Here is a 23,582-nt window from a genome sequence, read left to right on the forward strand (position 1 = left end):
TTCTGATAGAAGACAGTTATCATCCAGGTAGCGGGGAACACAGCCTCTCGGGAGTGGCTATGAGGATGTACAGAGCTCAGCTCCTTTCTCCTCCCACGATGTAGCTGCAAGGTTAGAACTCGTGGACAAAGAAATCCCAGGAAAAAGGCACCCCCTCTGCATCTCCTTCTCATACAGGGCTGATGCCGGTTAAATAGTATTTATTCTATAATTGATAAGTTCAGTTTGCAGAGATCTACTATGAAGGTATAGAATATATACCAACCCCCTCCCCCAACCTTGATTGTGTTAAACAAACAAAACCAGAAAGAGACATAAACCCAAAGTCTTTTGCCTTTAGGTACCTGGCAATCAGCCCTGTATTCACAGACCCTACCTTAGTATTACATTGGATTTTTAAAAAATCTGATTGTAAGAACGGGCTAGAAGTCTTTTCGAAGTCTGTTTGACTTCTTCAGCGTCCTTGCCACGATCTTCCCAACATCAGAAAGACTAGGGACGTTTTCTTAAGCTAAAAAATAGTTTCAAAGCAAACGTGATCAATCACCTTTCTCCAGTTTTCCGTTTGTAGGAGTAGGATCCCCTATGGTGTGGCGGGGGTCTGGGGGAGAGGGCCCATGTATCAAGTTGGTGGTACAAATTCCGCCTGCTTTAGCCAAAGCTGAACACTCAGAGATCCATACCCTGGAGTCCAAGTTCAGAAAGAGGGCAGTTTGAAAAAAAAAATTTTTTTTTTTTTACCTTGTCACTATCCAAATGTTTTCTTTGCTCATGGAACTCAGTTGGATTTTTCAGTGCTGCAATAGAAAGACAGGGACGTGAGCAGAGGCAGGCTCAGGGCAATGAGCAGCAAAGACGGGATATGCTGGCGTGCTTGCTGAGCTGTGCAGAGGATGGATGTGAGCGCCTTTATTAGGCCACAAGCAGTCGAAGAGGAGAGGCCCCGGAGGACACCAGCTTCCCTGAAGCCAGAGGATACAGAGGAGGGTGGAACTGAGGCGGAAAACAGGAGCAGCAGCAGAGGCAGACGTGCGACAGGAGACAGGTGGTGGAGACAGGGCATTCCGAGATCCTGAGGAGGCGCAGGGACTTTTGGGAAGCTGGACACAGATCCAGAGTGAGGGACAGGGGCAGAAGGGGTGCCTAACGTCCTCTCCCACTTGACCCTGCCCCTGAGTGCAGAAGTCTGGGTGGAGGCTGCGGGCCGTGGGAGGGGCGTCCCAGCCTGTAGGAAGGGACTCGAACCCGGGGTAAGGTCCGTGACGGGTCGGACGGGAACAAGCAGCTAAGGGTGCTGGGTGAGAAGCACAGAGTCAGACTTGGAGGGCTGGAAGGGGCCCTGGAGATGGTGAAATGAGCTCCTGCCCTGAACAGGATGGGGAAACTGAGTCCACAGAAATCTGCTAACTTGCCCAGGGTCACATAGTTAGGGCTAAGAGCATAGGTCCTCTGACAACTTCACTTCTTCCAAGGTGTGCTGTTGAAAACATGAGCACCCGAGAGACACACGCCCGGGTCAGCCAGAATGCACAGCAGTCTGGAGAGCCTGGACCCAATGCTGCCTCCGACCTCCCCTCTTCTTCCTGCTCTCCACCGTGGCGGGGAACCTCTTCCGACTTAGCAGAGAAGCAGAACATCGTTGGGCAACATTCCGCATCTCTTTCCTGAGCTTTCCTGAGCCCCTGAATCAATCAATCCAGAGCCACAGACAATCAAATCTGCATTCTAAGTGATAAGGTTGGTGAGAGCTCCCCAAACTGCACGGAGTACTTTTCTGAGTTGCAAGTCTGGACAAGCTGATGAACCACAGGCTGCAGCAGAAGTCCACCTGTGAGTGGCGGGCAATGCAATACTCCTCCAAGGTTTGGCCAGCTTAAAAAATTGGGTTTCTGGCCAGATCGGCCACTTGGAGGTGGACCTGTGTGAGTCTTGTTCAGTCTTTAAGGTAAATTCTAAATCTGAGCACAGATTTCAGGAGAGCTTGCTGGACATCAAGCAAACGGCATGGCAGTCCTGGCAGCTGGTCAACCACCTTATCCTCTACGGAGGGTACAGCTTGGGAAGCCTCTAAGGCGTGCTCCCTCTCGGTGTTCCTGCCTCAGGGACCAAAGGAGTGTCGACCGAAGGAATGTGCCCAGTAGTCCCAGATGGCTGCCTACCCCCTTCCTCACTTTAAGCAGAGATTAAGAGGCTTCCCTTCTTGTAGGAAAAATAATGGAACGTGCTGCTTGAGTATCACAGTTCCCATTGATCAAGCATGTTTCTCTTTGCTGCTTTCATTCTTAAAATGGGTTTCTTTGCAAGATCTGCCGTTTCCAATGCCCCCTCGCCCATACTCTCCGTTTGTCCCTGCTCAGTAGCTCTGGGAAATCATCTGGAGAAACGTGCTGTCCTAACTCACTGCTTAGGCATTTTCTCTGATTCGGGTCTGGTCGCCACTCCTTGTAAGGAGGCTGGTCTTTTCCTGCATTTGATCACGGTTGCAATTTATACTGATGGTGCTCTGAGAGCAACTCCCGTATCCCCAGGCAACCAGACCCTGCAAGTCTGCTTCAGGTCCAGGGGGCCCTGGTGAATCGGCACAGTCGGCACGGAGAGGTCTTCACCTCTGTCTGAAGACCACAGTCTGGTGGTCATCTAATCTGGGATTCCATAGTGGTGTTGGACTCATCACTTACTTTCTCCGGAAAGGAAATGATCTTTGTGTGACTGTATTAAGTGGTTAAAAAGCATTCACACATCCTTTTCCTTAAGCAGTGGCCTTAAGGGAGCAGTATGAATCCGTCCTGCAGTATCACTTACATTCCAAACTCAATTGATTTTAATGGGGCTTAGGAATTAGGAGGAATTTCTCTTGCCCCCTGGGGCTCTTCGGCTCCTATTAGCAGAACTTATTAATTGTTCGAAGAAGCAGTGCATTTCCTATCTTAGCCTTGGAGGGCTGTAATTCATCACTTCTTGGTGTTAATAACTTGTGAACTGATTTGCACGGTCCAGGTGTCTGATGCCAGGAGCACAAAGGTCTTCTGGAAACTTCTATCTCAGAGACACAGTGGGAGACGCTATGTCCATTTGGCAAGGACTTGGGAAGAAAGCCAAAGAGGTCCACACACTGCATTTTACCACACGCTCATCTCCCCGGGGCTTAAGGGATGTCATATGGGGTGCCGGCTTGGGGTCACCCCACAGAGAACCATCCTGCCACGGCTCTGTGACTGACATTTGCTTTTTCCATAACTCTAGAGAATGTGGGTTTTAGCCAGCTCCCCTGAGGGCCAGCAAAAGCCATAATGCACCCCCCGCCCAAGTTGGCTTTTTGGAAAATACACAAAAGACCTCTTGCCGCCAGCCTTGGGAGTATCAAATGGCAAAATTTTGTTTTTGGGGACGTTGACATTTAAAATGGAAAAGGAATTTGGATTTCTAAATTGAAAAAAAAAATAAGTCAATGTGATTTCAAATTAAAATATGGTTGTAAATTCAGTCAGCCACACATCTAACTTGTTCCCCCCTGGAGGAAGATTAATCACTTCTCACAAGGGAATTCGTGTTCTCGCCTCAGCGTTTAGTTACGGCCTTGTCCTATTTCGGTTCTGCAGTTCCAGCTAATTTGGGTCAGCTGTGTGTATAAACATTTGCTTACGAGAGCTCAGAAAAAGATCCCAAGGATAGAACAGGCCTCCTGCTGTCCTCCGCTCTGGACCCTAACCTCATGCCTCCAACAGGAGTCAGGGAAAAGGAGAACATGGGCCCTGGGGGCACTGAGGCATCAGTGAAGGGGACAGGCCAACCCTCCAGAACAAAGCGGGGGGGGGGGTTGGAGGAGGGGAGCCTGCTGTTGGTCAGCTCCGGCAACAAAGGCAGAGCCATGCCTGCCTGCTCTCACGGGCTCACTCCCTCCAGGCTTGCAGGACAGAACCCAGCAACTTCAGGATTCCAGATAAGGACGGACATGCAGAATCATAGGGCTGGTGTCCTAGGGCAGCACCTCAAACAGTGGTTCTCAACACGGGGCCCCAGGACGGGTATCTTTATTCTCACCTGGAAGCTTGTTAGAAATGCCAAAGCTCGGACCCTACCCAGACCTCCACAACCAGACCCTTGGGGGTGGGTCCCGGGGATTTATGTTGGAACATGCCCTCCTTGCTGATCCTGATGCCTGAGTTTGAGAACCATTGGTCTGGAACCCTCCAGGCCAGTGCGTCCTGATCTAGGGTCCTCTGGAACCTGGGAGTTCCAAAGGAGAGAAATGAATTTCTAAGACTAAGTTTCAGCATTTCAAAGAGCCAAAGGAAAAAGGTCTGTGTGCCCGGAGAAAGGCTGATAAGGCTAACGGTTCCTTTTCCTTGTGGCTGCCTAGGACCATAACAGCGTGCCTTCGTGATGGCTGTCTCACCAAAAAACATGGACTGTCCAGTTTAAATGCCATTAATGAATCAAAAACGGATATATGGATTCCTCATTCATGAATGTGGGGTTCTCCGGGGCGGGGGGTGGAACACAAAACAGTTTCCAACACAAAGGACCCGTGGCAGCGTGGAGTATAATGAAAGTCGTCTTGGGTGACTAAACATTTGGGAACTACCCATCTTGGCTCTGTCCCTGCTTTGTCTCCTCAAACACATGCAAGAGCTTCCCACCTGTACAGCAGGCTTAGTAATGTTGGTCTTCTGTCTGTCTCACTTAGAAAGACAAACTAGATGGTGAACGGTTTTCTTCCGAGCCGATGAGATGTGCTCTGCTTTGGGAAATGACGTTCTCTCTTAGGCTGTCGACTAACTGCTTAGTAAGTACCCAGAGGACAGTCCCAGGAGTCTGAAGAACTTAGCCTTGTTGCCTCTCAGACCTGGATGCACACTTGGGAGAGGTTCATACGTGAATACGCCGGGATTTCTAAGGAGACTCCAAAAGTATGCATATTGTTGCTGTCTTCCTAGTTTCTAGGGCATGAGGAACCCAAAGACAGAAGGAGGGGAAAGAACATTTAGGATTGTGGACTACCTCCCCCCGCCACCACCCAGTATGGGCTCGCCATGGAAATCCAGAGTGCCTTGGCCTGTCTCTGAACTTGAGAGGTTAGACAGGGAGGGAGGAGGCAGACAGATTAAAACCCTCGTGCCATGTGCTGCTCAAACAGCCAAGAGTTGTGTGCCGGGTGCTGGAGGAAGCAGCCAAGTCAGATGGATGCACAGAGAAGAGGAGGGAAGACTTTGCATAGTCGACTTCTCAAAACTATCATGAAGCTGCATGTGGTGTTGGGTAGAGGAGTGTGCCCAGTCATTCTTGCTGCTACCCAGGAGAGGTACCACAGAGAACTCGGGGATTTACCAAGGCTTTGCTGTGGCTGGGATTAGTCTGCAAAACAAATAAGGTGGCAGCGTTCATAGACAGCTCATCGTAGCTTTCCATTCATTTACACTGATCAGATCATGGATGCAAGCCGCCCGGATGGTTCATTCTGGCCAGCAGCAGCTTTCTGGAAGTTTCCGTGGAGACACCGCAGCTTCTCTGGGCCCCCGGTCTACTGCACTTCTCTTGTTCTCATATTCCAGGATCACAAGCTACCTGTTTCCTCCTCTTTCTCTCCCCTGGGTTTTTACAGCTTAGCCCCACTTTACTAGCAGAGGGAGAGGGAAAGAGGAAGTATTTCCTTCCTTCGGTCCCCTCGGAGACTCAGTCCCATGCAGTGGTGTGATGTTTTCCAAAATCGCTGCTCGGAACAATCAAGCAGGGGTGATCTGGGGCCCCTTCCAGATGGTAAGCATCTGAAACGGAACTCACGTCTGACTCCTGTGCGTCCCCCAGGGCCTTCCTCACAGCACATGGTCAGAACACCACTGAATCACTACTCCACAGAGCTCATTATCCATCGGCACTGAAGCTTCCCAAGGGGTTGGAAAAAGTGGTGTTGTTTTGGATTCCACCAAGAGAGGGATGCCCAAGGAAAAGAACTGTGGTGGAGAAAATCTGCACGAGAAATGGTGAACAGATCCAAGCCCCACAAGTCAACAGGGAAGGAGGCTGGTTCTGTCCTAAAGCCAGGAGAAAAACAGAGAACACAGATGTCTTTTGCAGCCTTGACCCACAAGGGAGGGGCAGGGAAGTGCTCCCTTTGAATCCTGGCTGGTAGTGGCAGAGAAGGAAACTTGAACTCTCCATTTAGAGATTCGGAGGTAGGATTCTGGAGACAAGTCCAAGCAACAGTTTCTTAAAGTAATATTTCTAAGCTAATTATGAGAGGGTATTCCACTTGATATTTCATGACTATTCTGACAATGTGAATTCTATAGTGGTATTATAAATGTGAAAGCAATCTTAGAATCTGGCCAGGGCCCATACTTCTGGTCTGAAAAACCTCTTTCCACTACTGAGTTGCTCTGGGGCCACTGTGTTGGCCTCGGAACTCTGCCGTTCTTGACTACTTCAAGGAACAATGAGTTTATGTTCATTCAAAGCAACTGAAAGGGGAGATCCCAGACCCATAATGGACATAAGTGAGAAATAAGTAAATGCCAAAGGGAAGTAATTAAGGGGGGTTAATTTTGGTTTTGGTGGACTGTTTGTTACTCGTCAGTAACTTTAAAACCTGCAGGATACATGCCCAAGTAGAAGGAAGGAGTTAAATTCAATGCACTGAGACTAGTTCCACTAGTCAACAGAAATTTACACATGGTTCATGTCATTGGAGTCAGGAGGGAGAGAAACCTTATTCTTTCATCATCAATTTGATGTGCAAGTGACGTAAGATCTACCAAGAGGCTAAAGCAGCAGAACTTTTCTTTCACTCTTGGTCATGGGGAGGCATAGATGAGGACAGAAAACCCGACACCATTTTGTTAACACCATTGGGTTTTTCCTGGCATTTCCACCTACGTATATTTTTAATTTCCCCAGATTCTAGCTGAATTTTGGGGCCACAACATGCTTGAGGGAAACCTAAGGAATTGCTTTTAAAGTCCAAGCAATTCCTTTGGCATCTCTGAAAAAAGAGCTCTACACAGGGCCCAATGCCTCTGCAGGTTCTCGTCCCAGCTCTGCCACAAATAGGAGTGGCGACGCCTTTGAGATTTAATCTAATATAAAACTCAAGATGAATTCTTCCAAAGGATAGCAGGTGTTTCTGTGGACTAGTTAAAAAACAGTGATGCTATGCAATAATAACACAGAGACAAGGAACACTTTGCTTGGCCATCAGCCTTCCATGAAGGTGATTTATGACAAGCTTTCAAATCTGGGGGGCAGAGGATTGCAGTTATTTCAAATGTTATGGATAAAGTGAGCTTGTATTCATAACTATGTTAAATATTCTACCTTGAATTACACTTCTGTGTGTTTCCTATCACCTCTTCCCCTAAAATTTTGAGTCCATTCAAGGGACTGTCTTGCTCACAGTTGCCTCTAGGGGGCCCAACACGCTACCTTCTTGTCTAGTCTGGTTTGTAACAAAATTTGTTGCATTTGATTGGCTTGATAGGACCCCAAGTCTGCTGGCTCTTCTTTCCTTCCCCTGATCGCTTGCCTTGACACATGCTTTGCACTGCATTTAGAGGGCATGTTTAATCTCTGACTGGATTGATGAGGCTAACCATCCCCGCCCCCAATCTCTCAGCAGGGGGAAGATGCATCTTGCCTCTAACTTCCTGAGAAGAACTAAGTCGCTGAGGTCTGTCTAGGCGGGGCATGCCTTGTGCTCCCATGGCAGCTTCAGTATTTCTCCACAGCAGAATCTACACCCTCAGGAAGCCTAGTTGAGAGGAGCTAGCTGAAGACTAGGGAAAATGGGGACACTTGATTAACCTTCATTATTTTGCCGAATTAAAAAGAAAAAAAATCATTTCGTTCTCATAGCACTTTTTCCCCAGTAATTATCTTAATGGTTCAATGGACTAAGGATGCAAAATGTCTGTCGAGCAGGGTTTCGATAATAGGTACACTATTTGATTCTGGAAATCCCGGAGGACAAAATATCATATTCCCCCTACCCCCACTGGACCCTCCTCCACAAACAGACATTGAATTTACAAAATGCACATAGAGGTGTTATTTTAAAATATACCGTAGGGTTCATTCCTAATTTTCTTAGGTGTTTTTATGGATTCTCAGAGATTTTACCCCATAAACCTTAAAAAAGGAAAGGGGAATAAAGGAGTTTAATCTCACCCAAATGCTAGCTGCAAGACCCAGGTTCAGAGTACTTAGGCACACAAGTCAAGCTTTATCAGTTGTGAGCAGCCTGGACTGGGTCTCTTTCCACGTGCCTTTCCAGAATCAAAGAAAAGAAACCCCAGTGGGGGAATAGATGATTCTAATAGTGCCCAATTACAGGTGCTCCTCATAGACTTGAGGATGTGGGCACAGACTGTGCCCACTGAGAGGATCTTGCTGGAGCTACAGTCTTCTACTTAGTGAACAATTCTTCTAGGTGATGCTTAATCAGGTCAGATTCTCCATGCATGTAACAGGATTCTGAAAAAGAGTGGCCTGCTCAGCTTTGAGTGACAATGCACTTATCTGACCGGAAGTCGGCAGACCTTTGTTCTCTCCTGTGTTTTTAGCACCTCCGCTAGTGGGCTGAGATGAAACAGACCACCCAGGCATGACCGTATGCGTTCTCACCACCATTGTACATACTGTGTATGCAGCCTTTAAATCGCAGGCTGAGTGGTTCTACTATTAAAATCACCTGCTGTTTACTGTTTGGAGGGCTTAGCATTGAACAAAGAGCTATTTTTGAACTAAAAAGGAAAAGGCTTGAAACATTCTTAGTTCTATTCTGGCTCTGGGGCACAGACTACACTTAAAATTGTAGATCTTGGGTCACAGGGCTCCAATATTTATTACTAACCGCACGACATTTGACTGGGCCAAACTGTCTGCCTGTTGCCTGCCGGACTCTGAAGTAATAGTCATGATGAATCTAGATTTCTGCAAGTGTCATTATGGGTTTTGATTTCTAAATTTTGTTGGGGAAGGAAGTTAAAAGGTATGACCTACAGGATCTTGAACTGTGACTTCATTCATTTGGGGCCCCCTTCCTCCTCGTCCTATGGATAATCAAGGGTTAGATTTAATCACTAACTTGGTAGGAAATTTTAAATCTATCTACTAAAAGATATGATAATCCTTCTTCCTTGACCCCAATTATGGCCAGTGATTCATATTATACCATTGATGCTAGAAAGCCATTGGTTCTCGGTGTCCCAGCAAGGAAGCACTCGATAGCATTCAATTAATTGTGGACTCAAGTGCCCTAAACAGAATGAGAACCAAGGAGGTAAGAGGATGGGCATGTGACTGATGCTTCTGGAAGAACAGGGATGACATTCTAAAAGGAAGAGAGGGGTGAAGGGTGCCCACAGTGGATTGTGTTTACTCCAAAAACAAACCCACCAGTGGGCATTTCAGCTACAACCTACGTCATGAAAGGGAAGACCTTGCAGGTGGATAGAATACAGGGCAAAGCATCCAAGGTCTGGGGTTTCTGCTAACACTGAGTCTATGAGGATCTTGGGGGAGACCCATCCATATGCTTAGGCTCAGTGACCCCAGAGGTGCTTTCCAGCTCCCAAATTGCATGGTCCCCTGTAACAGATTGGTGAACAAGAGACACAGCTACTCACGTGGTGTTATGCCTTGGCCGGCCAGCTGTTCCTGGGTCCTCCTTTGCTGAAGCCGTAACTGCAAAACTTAGAAAAGAAAATGTTAGTTTGTAAGTTGGGCTGTGTATGACTGTAGTTGTTTATATTTACATCAGAATTTTTGCCAGCTCTTCTCATTTATTCTTTTTTTTTAAAGATTATTTATTTATTCATTTAGAGAGAGCGAGTGCTTGTGCAAGGGGGGAGGGGCAGGGGAGGAGGAGAAAGAATCTCAAGCAGGCCCCACACTCAATGAGGAGCCTGACTTGGGGCTCCATCTCAAGACCCATGGGATCGTGATCGGAGCCAAAATCAAGACCGGATGCTTCAATGAACTGAGCTATCCAGGCGCCCCTCATTTTATTTTTAGAACAGTCCTGAACTTCTGCAGGAGCTACGTTGGTATTTCTGTTGCAGACGTGGAGAAAAAGAGGAGAGACCCTGAGGGTGTTGCAGGGATTTGCAAGAAGACTGTAATAAACCAGAACTGGAAACACTCCTCTCCTCTTCTGAAGTGAATGTTGTTCCCACAGGACTATGCTCCCTGTCTCCCTGTTAACCACTTCGCAGATACACATCAGCTGATTCTGCTGGGAATTCACCTGCACTTCCAAAAGGGAGAGAGAATGAAGAAAGCAATAGGCTTCGGAGTCTCACATGGGTTCAAATCTCATTTCTAGCCCCTTCAAAAGGTGGACAACCCTGAGCAAGTTGCTTAACCTCTCTGACCCCTGGTTCCCTCTTCTGTACATGGAAATGAGAACAGTGCCTGCTTTGAGGTTTGATAAACAATGTACGCAAGTCACTTAGCGCAGTGGCTGGCACAAAATAATTCATCGATAAGCAGGGGTATTATGAGCCTCTGGGACCCATTTGGAATTTCAAAGATATACTACTGGAATCAGGTTTGCTTAGAAAAGTTAAAATACTGTAAATTCTTTGAACTTTATATTTTAAAACTTTTTTGCTATCCATAGCACAGATTATATATATATAATATGTGTGTATATATATATATATATATATATACACACACAAATAGTTTTTAAAAATTATACTTAAAATTAGGAGTATGGAATTTGTGATTTTCTCCTATTCCCTCTCTACTTTCCCCCTAAAAATTCTATCTTTGGACACTTAACCTCTCCCTCATGGATATTGCATTTCCTCAGGGAGATTCTTCTTCCTCTTCTTTTTTTTTTTTTTTTTTTCTTTTCTCATTTTATTTATTTTTTCAGCGTAACAGTATTCATTCTTTTTGCTCTTCCTCTTCTTTTTAAATTAATTAATTTATTTGAGAGACAGGGTGAGAGAGAGAGCTCACAGGTGGGCTGGGGGAGGGGCAGAGGGAGAGGGAAAGAATCTTAAGCAGACTCCTTGCAGAGCGCAGAGCCTGATGCAGGGCTCCATCTCAAAACCCCGAGACCATAACCTAATCAAGGATTGGATGCTCAACTGACTGAGCCACCCAGATGCCCTTCTCAGGGAGATTCTAAGTTTACCATCTTGGCTCCAGCATTTAAATTGCTCAGAATAAGGTTAGAAAGAACAAACGTTTACAAAAAGGGGGACTGGTCTAATCAATTTATAATGAAAATAGAGAACAAGGAACTGCCTTTAAAAAGAGAAAATTAGGGTGCCTAGGTGGCTCAGTGGGTTAAAGCCTCTGTCTTTGGCCCAGGTCATGATCTCAGGGTCCTGGGATCGAGGCCCGCATCGGGCTCTCTGCTCAGCAGGGAGTCTGCTTCTCCCTCTCTCTCTCTGCCTGCCTTTCTGCCTACTTGTGATCTCTGTTTGTCAAAAAAATAAATAAAATTTTAAAAAAAGAGAGAGACAATTAGAATGGCGAGAAGAGGAGAAAAATAGGAAGGCTATATGGGCTGACTTTCAAGTTGATTTAGTATCTCAGAGCGAGGCCTCAGAGCAAATACAGTCACGCTACTGAAAGAGCAATGGGGAAAGATAATCTTTTAAAGTGGTGCCATGGTTTTGAATTGGATGCTCATCAATCTTCTTCGAGAGACATCAGTGTTATTGAATTGCTTTTAACTATGTTTGGTTGCTAGACTGTGCTTCACCATCCTCGTTTTATTCCAAGTTAGGACTAGACAATAAAGAAGACAAAATAAATGAAAATGGTATGAGAGTATGTTATGTAAGCCTTCCTTCAGAAGAGCCCTCCCACTAATAAAACCAGTAAACTCTGAACAAAACATGAGATATAACTACCCGAGGATTCTGAACAGGAAGGAGAATCAGGCACCTTGTTGAAACTTGGAGTTGATGAACTGAGCCACCCAGGTGCTCAGGAATCATAACTATGATAAATATTAAACTTATTTACAACTAAAGTTGGTAATAAATACTAAACTTACAACTAAATATGTAACTTTGATAAATACTAAAAATATTTCTTTTTCTTAAGTTTTAAAAGAAAGTATGTAACTGTTTAGAGAAAAATTGTAGTATTGTCTTGTGATGTTCCTAACAGATGTAGATATAATACAGATTAAAACCATAACATAAAGATTTGTACACTTTACATGCAAAAGATTACTGAAGAACAACTAATATAAATACAGAGAGAAGGAATGCCTCGATGGCTCAGTCAGTTAAGCATCTGACGCTTGATCTCAGGGTTGTGAGTTCAAGCCCTGTGTTGGGTGTGGAGCATACTTAAAAAAAAAATACAAATAGCAAAAAAAAAAAAAAACCTCAATAAATTAAAATGTAATACTAAAAAATATTCAAACAATATGAAAGAATGCAAAAAGTAGGGACTATAGAAGCAAAAAGTGGAGGGAGAAACAAAACAAACATTAAAATGGCAGAAGTATAAAAACATTAATAAACCTTCAAATTAAAAGGCAAAGATTATCAACAGCAATAAAAATTAAATATGTAGTCATACAGTGTCTCCTAGAGACACACTTTATATACAAAGACTCAGATTGGTTGGAAGTAAATAGATGGAGAAAAAATAGAGCATACAAACAATAAGCATAAGAAAGCTAGATTGACTATACAGTACCAGATAGAAGAGACTTCAAATCAAAGAGTATTATTCAAGATAAAGAAGGGATATTTCATAATTATACAAGGGACAAATCACTAGAGGACCTGGCAATTCTAAATGGACAGCCATCTCATAAAATCCTCAAACAAATGAAGCAAAACCTGACAGAATGAAATGAATAAATAGACAATTTCAAAATCATAGTAGGAGATTTTATGATTCCCCTCTCAACATTTGGTAGAACTAGACTTAAAAAAAAAATTACTGATGACATTGGGATTGGAACAATTACCAGTCATCTTGATTTAACTGATAATTATAGAGCACTGTGTTCAATAATTTTAAATTTGCCATTCTTTTAAGGTTCACTTAGTATTCACCAAGATATACTAGGCCATAAAAGAAGTTTCAATACATTTTTTTTTTTTTTTTTTAAGGTTTTATTTATTTATTTGACAGAGAGAAATCACAAGAGAGGCAGGCAGAGAGAGAGAGGAAGGGAAGCAGGCTCTCCGCTGAGCAGAGAGCCCGACGTGGGACTCGATCCCAGGACCCTGAGATCATGACCTGAGCCGAAGGCAGCGGCTTAACCCACTGAGCCACCCAGGCGCCCCCTCAATACATTTTTTAAAAAAAGATTAAACTCATATATAGTAGTTCTCTGATCACACTGGAATTAGTTAGAAATCAAAAGCAACATGCTATTTAAGGAAAATATTTGGCAATATACTTCTTTTTTTAAAGATTTTATTTATTTGACAGAGAGAGAGATGGCAAGAGAGGGAATACAAGCAAGGGAAGTGGGAGAGGGAGCCCGATGTAGGGCTTGATCCCAGGACCCTGGGATCATGACCTGAGTCGGAGGCGGATGCTTAACTGACTGAGCCACCCAGGTGCCCTTAGACAGAAAGAAAGATTTAAAATCAGTGACCTAAGATTCTACCTAATAAGCTAAAAAATAAGTATGTCCAAGGTAAGTAGAAGAAAGAGAATAGTAAGTATTAGAGCAGAAGTCTTCAAAATAGAAAGTAGACAAGTAGCAGAGAAAACTCAAAGCCACACGGTGGTTCTTTGCAAAGACCTACACAATTGACAAACCCCTATCTAGACTTATCAAAAAAAGAAAGAATAAATTTTACCAATATCAAGAACAAAAAGATGGATTATAACTGCAGACCTAACAGGATATTAAAGGATTAAGAAGGATTTTAGGAGACTATCATTAACAATTTTGTGCCAATATATTTGACAACTTTTGGATAAAATGGGGAACTTCTTAAAAGTTACAACTTCTCAAAATTAATACAAGAAATATAAACCTGAATAGCGTTATATGGCTGAATAAGTTGCATTAAGAACTTACCCCCTTAAGAAAAACCCTCCAAAAAAAAAAAAAAAAAAGAAAAAAGAAAAACCCTCCAGACCCAGATGGCTTTACTGGAAAATTCAGTCAAAATATTGTGATTGCAATGGGTTGTTTTCCAATCTGTCCATCAAACAACTTCCATCTTCTACATGTCACATCAATAGTAAATAAGAATCCTCACTGATTTTGTATTTCAATACCATAGATCTTAGTGCAACAGATGGGAAAAGTTTATAGAGATATCCTATCATTAAAATCAGCCATTCTGAAGCATGTTTCAAGTGCTCTAGACATTAAGCTATTCTGACTTAGATTGAGCTGGATAAATGCAGTAGAAATGGAAATATGAAAAACATTTTGAACAAAAAGAACTAGAAGAATCTAGTGATAAAAGGGAGGAGAGAAATATGGACAACTATCAAAGGGTCTTGTTGGGATCTTCAGCTACACTGTAGGAAATTTAAGAACTCCCTGATGTTATCTGTAACTACGTACTTGTACTATGTACTTAACATAATTTTTCTTGGGAGTGGGTCCATTGCCCTTGCCAGATTCCCAAAGGGGGACAAGGCCTCTAAAATTTAAGTCCCACTAATCCAGAAACTTGAAAATCCAGGGTTTTGAGAGCATGCATTAGAGTTAAGTTATAATGATGTTGACAGAGAAGTCTGGGGAAAATGATTAGTTTAATTTTAAACAGTCTGAATCTTAAGAGTCCCAGTACATTATCAACAATGTTTCTGATATGCAACTTGAAAACTGGGCTGGAGAAAACCTCAGGGGGCAGGCCTGATTTGGGATACTGTCTCCAAAGAAGGGGCCATGAAAACTTGTATCAGAATTCCTAAAAATGAGGGGTAAGTTATCTGAGGAAAGGAAAGATAAAATGAAGATAGGAATAAAATTGACATTATCAGTCAAGAAAGAATAACATTAAAAGGAGCTGGTAAAGGGCATGATTAGTTTGGGGGTATGATTAGTTTTGAGTATGGAATGTGGAGAAATCATTGTGCTACCTGACATCGTTCATTTCCCTACTCATCCCTTCTTAGTTCATCATTGGCAGATCTTCCTGTTAAAAAGATCAAAGGCATTATTCATCACATCCCTTCAACCTTTCCATAAGTATCCGATGGCCCACTATGTGAGAGACATGGCTCATTATCGGCATAACTGCTGAATAGGACAGGTGCTTACCACTCTCAAAGCCATAACTTCCTAGCTGGTGAGATAAATACTTTTTCTGAATACATAATCTTTTTACTCCTTTTTGTTTCCCCCCCCTACTGTATTTTCCTTTCTCTATGTATCATCCTTTTTTTGGAATAAATTTTTCTCCCCAATGAAGAAGCTGGTCTTCAGAGCTTTGTTAATTTGTTAATTCCCTGAAATTGCATGCAATGTTCATGTGTGGGTTGGGTTGTGCCTTCTTTCAGATTCTAGGAAGTCTCTGGGACATCCAGAAGTTAAGCACCATCAATTCCGATCTAGACTAGATCATCTCACATCTTTTCTAGTAGACTCTCTCCTTACAGTGCACTTTACACATATTATCAGATTAATTTCCCTGAAACTCTATTTCCATATGGTTACTTTGTGCAGTATCCTTCAGTGACTCCTGATTCTAGCATTTGAGATCTTCTCCACAAGCACTATTCCCACACAAACTCTCTCCTCCAGTTTGGTCTGTTTCTACCTGAGCCCAACACCGACCAAATGTGTTTACACACCTTGCCTCCAATTATGATATCCCCGCAGGGGGGATCTTGTCTATGGTTTGAGGTTAGGCTATAATTTTAATTTATTCCAAAGAGTTGGCAAACTATATATATATATATACATATCTGAAATTTATTACAGAATTTTCCTTTGTCCACTGGTTAGTAACGTCACCTTGTCATTTACTAAAACGCTGATATTAGCTATGATCTGTTTCTAGGTGCTAAGTTCTAATGTATACTAACTTATACTTTCTATCCTTTTCTCTCTTTTAGAAGCAAAAGTAGTACATGGTTCCTGATTCCTAGAAATAACAGATATGATAGCTTTAAAAATCTATACCTGCCCTGGAAAAGACGAAGGGAATTCCTCAGTGGATTGAAACTGTAAGTAGACATTGGGAGGTAAACAGAATATGGGACTGGATTTGAAAAGTACATCATAAGACGTATGCAAGTGAGTGAAAGACCTTGCCCAGCCATCCTCCTTGCCCAGGAGCAGAAGGGGGTATTAAGCTCCCTCTCATAGGGTTGTTAGATCGGGTACCCAAAGGTCAGTCTCTACCATGTCCTGTACCCTTCCCCACACTGGACCAGGTACTGGTTATAGGATGGGGTTGTCAGTCTCCAGGTAGGAGCGGCAAATATGGCATCTGGGGAGACACAGGAGTGGACTCCAGATTGTTGGCAATACCCAAGAGGGTCAATAACCCTTTATTGCCTGAAACCAGCTACTGGTCATCCTGTGCCTCTCCCCTAGTCCCTCAAATCAGATCAAAGCACACATGTCAGCAACGTATCCACCCCCCACCCCGAGGCTGTGCTCACCTGTGCATCAGACAGTCTGACAACTTTCCAAAAAGGACACAAGGTGAGGGTATGACTGAGAATCACCTAACCTGGGAAGAACGTCAGCACCACAAACGTAGGATCCTAAACGTACCACAGAAGAACATACTTAAGGTGACAGTGTGAACAAATGAAAAGGGACTTTTCTCAGAGATAGACAAGAGAATTTTCATCAATTAAACATAAAAGGGGCGCCTGGGTGGCTCAGATGGTTAAGTGTCTGCCTTTGGCTCAGGTCATGATCTCCAGATCCTGGGGTCGAGCCGCATGTTGGACTCCCAGCTCAGTGGGGAGCCTGCTTCTCCCTCTTGCTCTTCCTCTCCCCTTGCTTGTGCTCTCTCTGTCTCTTTCTCTCTCAAATAAATAAAATCTTTAAAATAAAATAAAACAAACTGGGGGAAAGGGGGAAATAATTATCACCTCACACCCATTAGGATGGCTACAATTAGAAAAAGAAAAAAAGAAAGGTACAAGAACTGGCAAGGCTGTGGAGATACTGGAACCCTTGGGCACTGTTGGTGGGAATAGAAAATAGTGCAACCCGTACAGAAAACAATATGGCAGCTCCTCAAAAGATTCAAATAGAATTACCCTATGATCCAGCCATCCTGCTTCTGAGTAAATATCCCAAAGGAGTAAAAGTAGACACCTGAGGAGATGCTTGTACTCTCATGTTCACAGCAGCGTTATTCACAATAACCACGGGATGGAAGTGACCCAAGTAGCCATCAACCGATCAGTGGACAGACAACAATCGGTACACACATATGCCAGAGCACTGGTCTGCCTTCAAAAGGGAGACATTGTGATACCTGCTAGAGCACGGAGGAGACTTGAGGACGTTACACTGAGTGAAATGAGCCAGTCACCCCAGGACAAATGCTATGTGAAGTACTTTGAGTTGTCAAATCCACAAAGGCAGAAAATAGAATGGTGATTTCCAGGGGATGGGGCAGGTGGGGACGACTTTGGAAATTACTGTGTAACAGGGATGGAGTTTCAGTTTTGCAAGACAGAGAGAGCTCTGGAGACAGATGGTGGTGATGGTTGCATGACAATGTGAATGTACTTAATCTCACTGGACTACACACTTAAAAAACACTCAAGATGGTACATTTTATATTAGGGGTGTTTTATAAGCACAACATTAAATTACAAAAATAAAGCAAATGTTGAATAAGGTTATAGCCCATTAATACAAACTCCAACGAGTGGCTGACTATTGGAAAAATACAGTTAAACATGAATTACTAAGCAAGGAGATGAGCTGAACGATTCTCTTAGAACGTAATACAAAGGGATAAAAGACTGGAAAGCTGGGATGCCCGGGTGGTTCAGTCGGTTAACCGGCTGCCTTTGGCTCAGGTCATATTCCCAGGGTCCTGGGATCGAATCCTGCATCAGGCTCCCTGCTCAGCGGGGAGCCTGCTTCCCCCTCTCTCTCTCTGTCTGCCACTTTGCCTGCTTGTGCTCTCTCTGATATACATAACTGAAAAAAATAAAGACTGGAAAGCAAAATCAGTATGTACTTAATTTACACACATTGCAAACTAGAGAAAAGCTTCCAGAAAAAAAAAATACTTATTCCTACACTAGAGCTAACTATTATTCATGTTTGATTCATGTCCTTGAGGTCCTTTTCCTTAGATGTTTTTGTGGGATCCCATTATAAATCCTTCTTTCCCTAACTGAAAGGACTTTTTATTTATTTATTTATTTATTTACTTAGTAACACATCACAGATATGTTTCCATATCACTTAATCCCCTTCAAAAGACACCATTTTGGTAGCAGCATCTTCCATTTTTTTGGTTATTCTGTATGTTATTGAGCTAAATGTCTACTATTAAATATTTATTTCTTTTTCCAGTATTTTGTAACAGTGGACACTCTGTAGTCAATTTAGAGCCACATCGTCAATATGACTTTAGGACACACTCCTAAAAGCGGAACTGTTTGGGCTCTGGACGTGTCAAATTTGAAAGCCTGTGGCCTGTGAGATAAACAGCTCTCCTGCAAGGTGGTTCTGATTTTCTTCTCACGAGTGATGGGTGGCAGGTTGCCCACTGCCTGCTGCCTGGCCACTCTTATCATGCTGTATTCCTGCTTTCCACCGAAGCTGGAGGCCTGGCTGCCAGTGAGTGCTCCAAGCCTACAGGGAATGGCAAGACGGCCAAGGCCAGGAGGATCCTGGCAGCAGACCTAACTCGTCCCTGGATGGCTTCTTCACCAGGGCTGGCTGAGCTCTGATGCTAGAGGTGGGAGCTGAAGGACCACCTCCATTTTTGTGGCTGCTCCCTGCTGCATGTCAGGGAGTCCTTACCCTTTGGGAAGAAACCTTGCACTTGGTGAAGCAGGCTTTCCCTGTGGGCACTGCTGCCCCCAGCCAGCATGGCCTCCTTCCTGAACTGCCTCTGTGTGCTTCCCTGGGCAGTCCTTCCCTCCCGGCTTTCAAGTTGGCTGGAGCCTTTCATGTCCCCAGAACTCTTGGCAAATATCCACTGATCCACCGTAGCTAAAAATACTCTAAGCAGAGGGTTGCTTTTTGGCCCAAGCCTCCCCCACCCCCAACTCCCACTTCTAACCACCTACAAGTGACAGGCATCCATCAAGTCCTCTCTTCACTTCCTTGGAGGCCATAGGATTATCTTTGATGGGTGAAGGGAAGGACGTTCTTGGAGTCTTTGTCACCACAGTATGTTCTCTAATGGTTCTGGCTTTTGGGTGTCAGTCTTTCATAGCTTTCACAACCAAAGCATTTTTTTTTTTTTTTTTGGCCTTCTTTTGGCCCTTGTCAGAGTTGGAAGTCACATTTGCACTCAAGTTGCTCCTTTCCTGAGAAGTCCTGGGCTCTTGATTCTCATTTCCTCATCTGTCTGGCTATTCTTATCTCCAGGACTATGCTATTTAAGTTACTGTAGACTTACAATAGGCTTTCAGGTCCGATACAAAGAATCTCCTATTATCCTTTTAAAATAAATATTTTGGGACTCCCCTAAACTGTCTTCCTCCGCGCTCCTCCCAAATAAACTTCAGGACCAGAGTAGCAAGCTCTACCACCACCCCAAACACCCACCTCCCCCAAAGAACAGGTTCCTTTACTATTTTGTAAAGTGTGAACACCACCCAGTTAGAGCTACAGCCCCCTGTCTGATGATGATTAAAGAATACACAGAAACTTCTGGATCAAGTATAGGATAGGGCTGGGAATAGTTGCCTATATGCAGCTGGGACCAGGCACCCGATTCCAGAACGGGAGCTAGAATATCTTTACACACCGTCGGGTTGCAACCAGAACGTATCACTCCCCTGTGTCCAGGAGAGGAAGCATGATAGAGCAAGGGAGTTGGGAATGGAAACCAGAGACCTAACTTTTTTTTTTAAAGATTTTATATATTTATTTGACAGAGATCACAAGTAGGCAGAGAGGCAGGCAGAGAGAGAGGAGAAGTGGGCTCCCCACTGAGCAGAGAGCCCGATGCGGGGCTCGATCCCAGGACCCTGGATCATGACCTGAGTTGAAGGCAGAGGCTTTAACCCATTGAGCCATCCAGGCACCCCCAGAGACCTAACTTTGACTCCACCATGCCCTGTGACCTTAGACAAGCCACTGTGACTACAAGTCCTAGTCCTCTCATCTGGATACAGCAATATTCCTGTCAATAACAAATCCTAAGAACCTATCTCACGGTTGTTGGGATGGAGGTAAGGAGTTAGCCACTTCCTAAAATATACAAGGTTGTCAAATGCCTTTCTGGGTTAAATTGATGATGACAACTTCAGGAGAAAGTCCACCTGTTTGGTTCTGGTTACAGAAGCTGGAGGAGAAAGGGGAACCATTTTCAGTAGGAACAATAATGTGTAACTTTTAACAGTCCTGTTTAAAGGTAGTGAGTTAGCTACTTTCTAAACTATATAAGGCTGTCAAATGCCTTTGTCATGCTGCCTAAATGTGGCCAGGCCAGGGCTCCAGGTGGTGCAGATTAGGAAACAGGAATCTGGAGGAATCTTTTACAGAGTGTCTTGAAGATACAGGGACGACGCCACTCATTGAGGGAGGTGGGGAAAGGCGGGAGTGAAAAGAAGAATGGAAAGAGGAATGGAAAGAAGAAACAGAGTTATTAACTCCTCGTAGATCAGTTCTGGCCTTGAGGGAACTGAAAAGGGGCAGGGTCTGGAACAGAAGCTTTTATAGAAATCACCTCATTGAAACCTCCTGCTAATCCTATAGGACTATAAACTATTATCTTATGTTGTAGCTCGTAGGCCCAGAGGGCACCGATAACTCCTCCAAAGCCATAAAGTTATGGAGGGAGGAAGGCACATTTCACACATGTGACTTTGGACTCACGGGTGCAATTTCCAAATGGACCCATGTTCTACATTACGTTTTAATGTATTTCCCCCATTTTGAGGGGTTCCTTTCAAATGAAGAACAGGAGCCACTATAATGTGAGGCATAAACCTTACGCTACCTGCCACCTAGGTACCCATAACATAAGGGACCCTTGGCTCAACAGCACTACCTGAAATGTCCCATAGCAACAGTCAAGTAGGGCACCATTGTCTCTGGAGCCAACAGGCAGCTGCATGACTATCCTACCTGACCCAGGTGATGGGCCCTGCTGAGTCCTTCATTAGCATGAGGCTCCTGAATGATCCCATGCTCTGATGGCATCACACAGAGTTGTTGCCATGGTTTTGGTGAGAAGTACTGCTTTTCTGAGGGTTGCAAAACACTTCATGTTCCAACCCCATGCTCGTTCATTCCTGACAGAGTGGAAAATGTGTCTCCTTGGCTGAAATGTTCCTCTTGAGTCCAGCCCAAAGATGACATTTTTAGGAAAGTTTGAGAAGAATCCTGTGGCTGTTACTGAGTCACGATAGAGTGGAAATGGATCTTTTCTATTTAAAGAGTTTTGTGCTACTGTTTGAAAATGTCATATTGCTAGGGAACGGTGGAAATAGAAAACTTTCCATTTGCCATCAACAAAGAAAGATCGTTACTGAATGAAAAACAATGGAGTGGAGGAGAAGTTTTCTTACCTGCCTGATTGAAGAAATAGGTTGCTGGGAGTTGAACTTAAGAACGTGAGTCTAAATTAGCGATGGTGTTCTAGAAAGGGATCATTCATCTGAAATCCAGCACATACAATTCTAGACCCCATTCTGCTACGTCACAGTAACTACTTCAGACAGGTCCCAGAATCTCTATGGATCTCAGTGTCAATTTAACTAAAAGAAGAGATTAGATTGATCCCAATGTCCCCCATTTCCTTGATATTAAGAGTCACCTGGAGACTTAAAAAAAACCCTCCATCCACTTCTTTGGTCCCTTTCCTGAAGATTCTAGTGCAGCAGGTCTGGAATATATTGGAAATATATTTTAACAAACCTTCCTGGTAGGTCTGAGGAAAAAGTAGGTTTCAGAAATAGAAACAAGCAAATACAACCTGCGAAAACAGGAGACCACGTTTTTTTACCACTTTGTACCTTGCTTTTTCATGGGCAATATATGGTTACTTTTTGTGGGGGTGTATATGTATTTATCATTTATGCATGTGTCATTTTTAATGGCTACATAGTATTTCACCATGTTTCAATATCTAATTAATCCCATTTTCTTGTACATTTCATGTTCATTTTCACCAGAAATGACAGATTATTTTGGATTCCTATGAGGACTATTGGAGGGCCCCCATTTCACGACACCCATGTGAAAGAAAACTCCAGAGTGCAGTAAGTTTTGCTAAGAACAGGGCAGGGAGGACACTGAGGAAGGAGGCCTGTGCACATCTCCTGTCTCAATTTTTGGAACACAGTGGACTTTTGACTTTTGTCTATTGCAACTTGTCAATTGCACCTCTGCCACCTCCTGGAACACATCCTTCTACTCTGGACTGGAACAGAGATAATGTAGCATCTGGTCGCTGGACAGCCAATCATGTAGTAGACAGTTTAACTCTGTCAGCACCAATCATAATTTCTTCAAAGCAAGTTATGTAACCTTGGGGTTTTTGCCTTTATAAGCCTACTCCCTGCTCATGGTTTGGAGCACTTTTGAGTTTGGTTCCTTGCAATTCCTAAAACCCTCAAATAAACACTATTCGTCATTTTTATAGACTCTTCTTCTTGGTCAACACTCTTATTAACAATGGATGACATTATTAAAGAAGAAAAAAAGCTTTGCTAATGTGATAAGTAATAATGGTATCCTATTACATTTTTTTAGTCAAACATGTTTTCACAGGTTTGTTGACTATTTCTATCTTTTCCTATGTGAATTGCCTGGTAACATTCTTTGCAAATGTTTCCATTTTTCTTCCTTATAGATTTGTGAGAGCTATTTATATTTGAAGCACATCAAATATAGTCCTCTATGTTGTAAATTTCCCCTGGTTTTAGTTTGCCATTCAATCTTGTTTGTGATGATTTTGGCATTTAACATTTGTATAGCAATCCTTTTTAAAAACTTATGAATTCTATCTTTGGTATATACTTAGATCTCCAATCCAGATTATATATTCACTTATATGTTCTTAAATTTTTCTGGTTTTGGTTTTGAATCTAACTTCACATCTAACTTTGCAATGCATCACATTTTAGTATATAGAATTAGAAAAGGCTCTAATTACGTTTTCAAATTGTTAACTATATAATAAGTTTATAATTCTATATATAATTGGTATATAAATGATTGATCTAATTTTATATCAAATGGATTTTCAATATCGTGCTTGTCATATAATACAGACTTGCATAACCTTGAATCTACTCATTTTTAGGCATTCTTTGCATTCTGATCTCAATATTTTTGTTTTGTTTGGTGGCAGATGGGGTTTATCTGACTTATTAAATATCCGCTTTATAGGGTGTAGGAGTCTAATTTGGGATACTTTGAATCCCTCGGTTACACAATCCTAGTTCAGATCCTTGAAACCAAACCTTCAGAATACAAGGTTTTAAGGGACCAAAAAGTGGAAGTCACGTAAATG

At 43.2% G+C, this 23,582-nt stretch overlaps 1 protein-coding gene across 4 annotated transcripts in view; it reads right to left on the reverse strand.

Moving 5' to 3' along the window:
- Positions 1-23,582, reverse strand: part of MYOCD (myocardin) — a 104,311-nt gene that overhangs the window by 55,758 nt on the left and 24,971 nt on the right. For 2 of the 4 annotated variants that reach the window (XM_045986648.1, XM_045986651.1), the window contains exon 2: positions 9,621-9,686. In XM_045986648.1, coding sequence (XP_045842604.1) covers positions 9,621-9,686 — 66 coding nt within the window. Of the gene's footprint in view, positions 1-741; positions 798-5,328; positions 5,356-9,620; positions 9,687-23,582 lie in introns of all 4 variants that reach the window. The other 2 variants (XM_045986650.1, XM_045986647.1) reach the window with 2 other exon arrangements.

The sequence above is a fragment of the Meles meles genome, chromosome 18 (assembly GCF_922984935.1).
Source record: "Meles meles chromosome 18, mMelMel3.1 paternal haplotype, whole genome shotgun sequence".
Lineage (NCBI taxonomy): Eukaryota > Metazoa > Chordata > Mammalia > Carnivora > Mustelidae > Meles > Meles meles.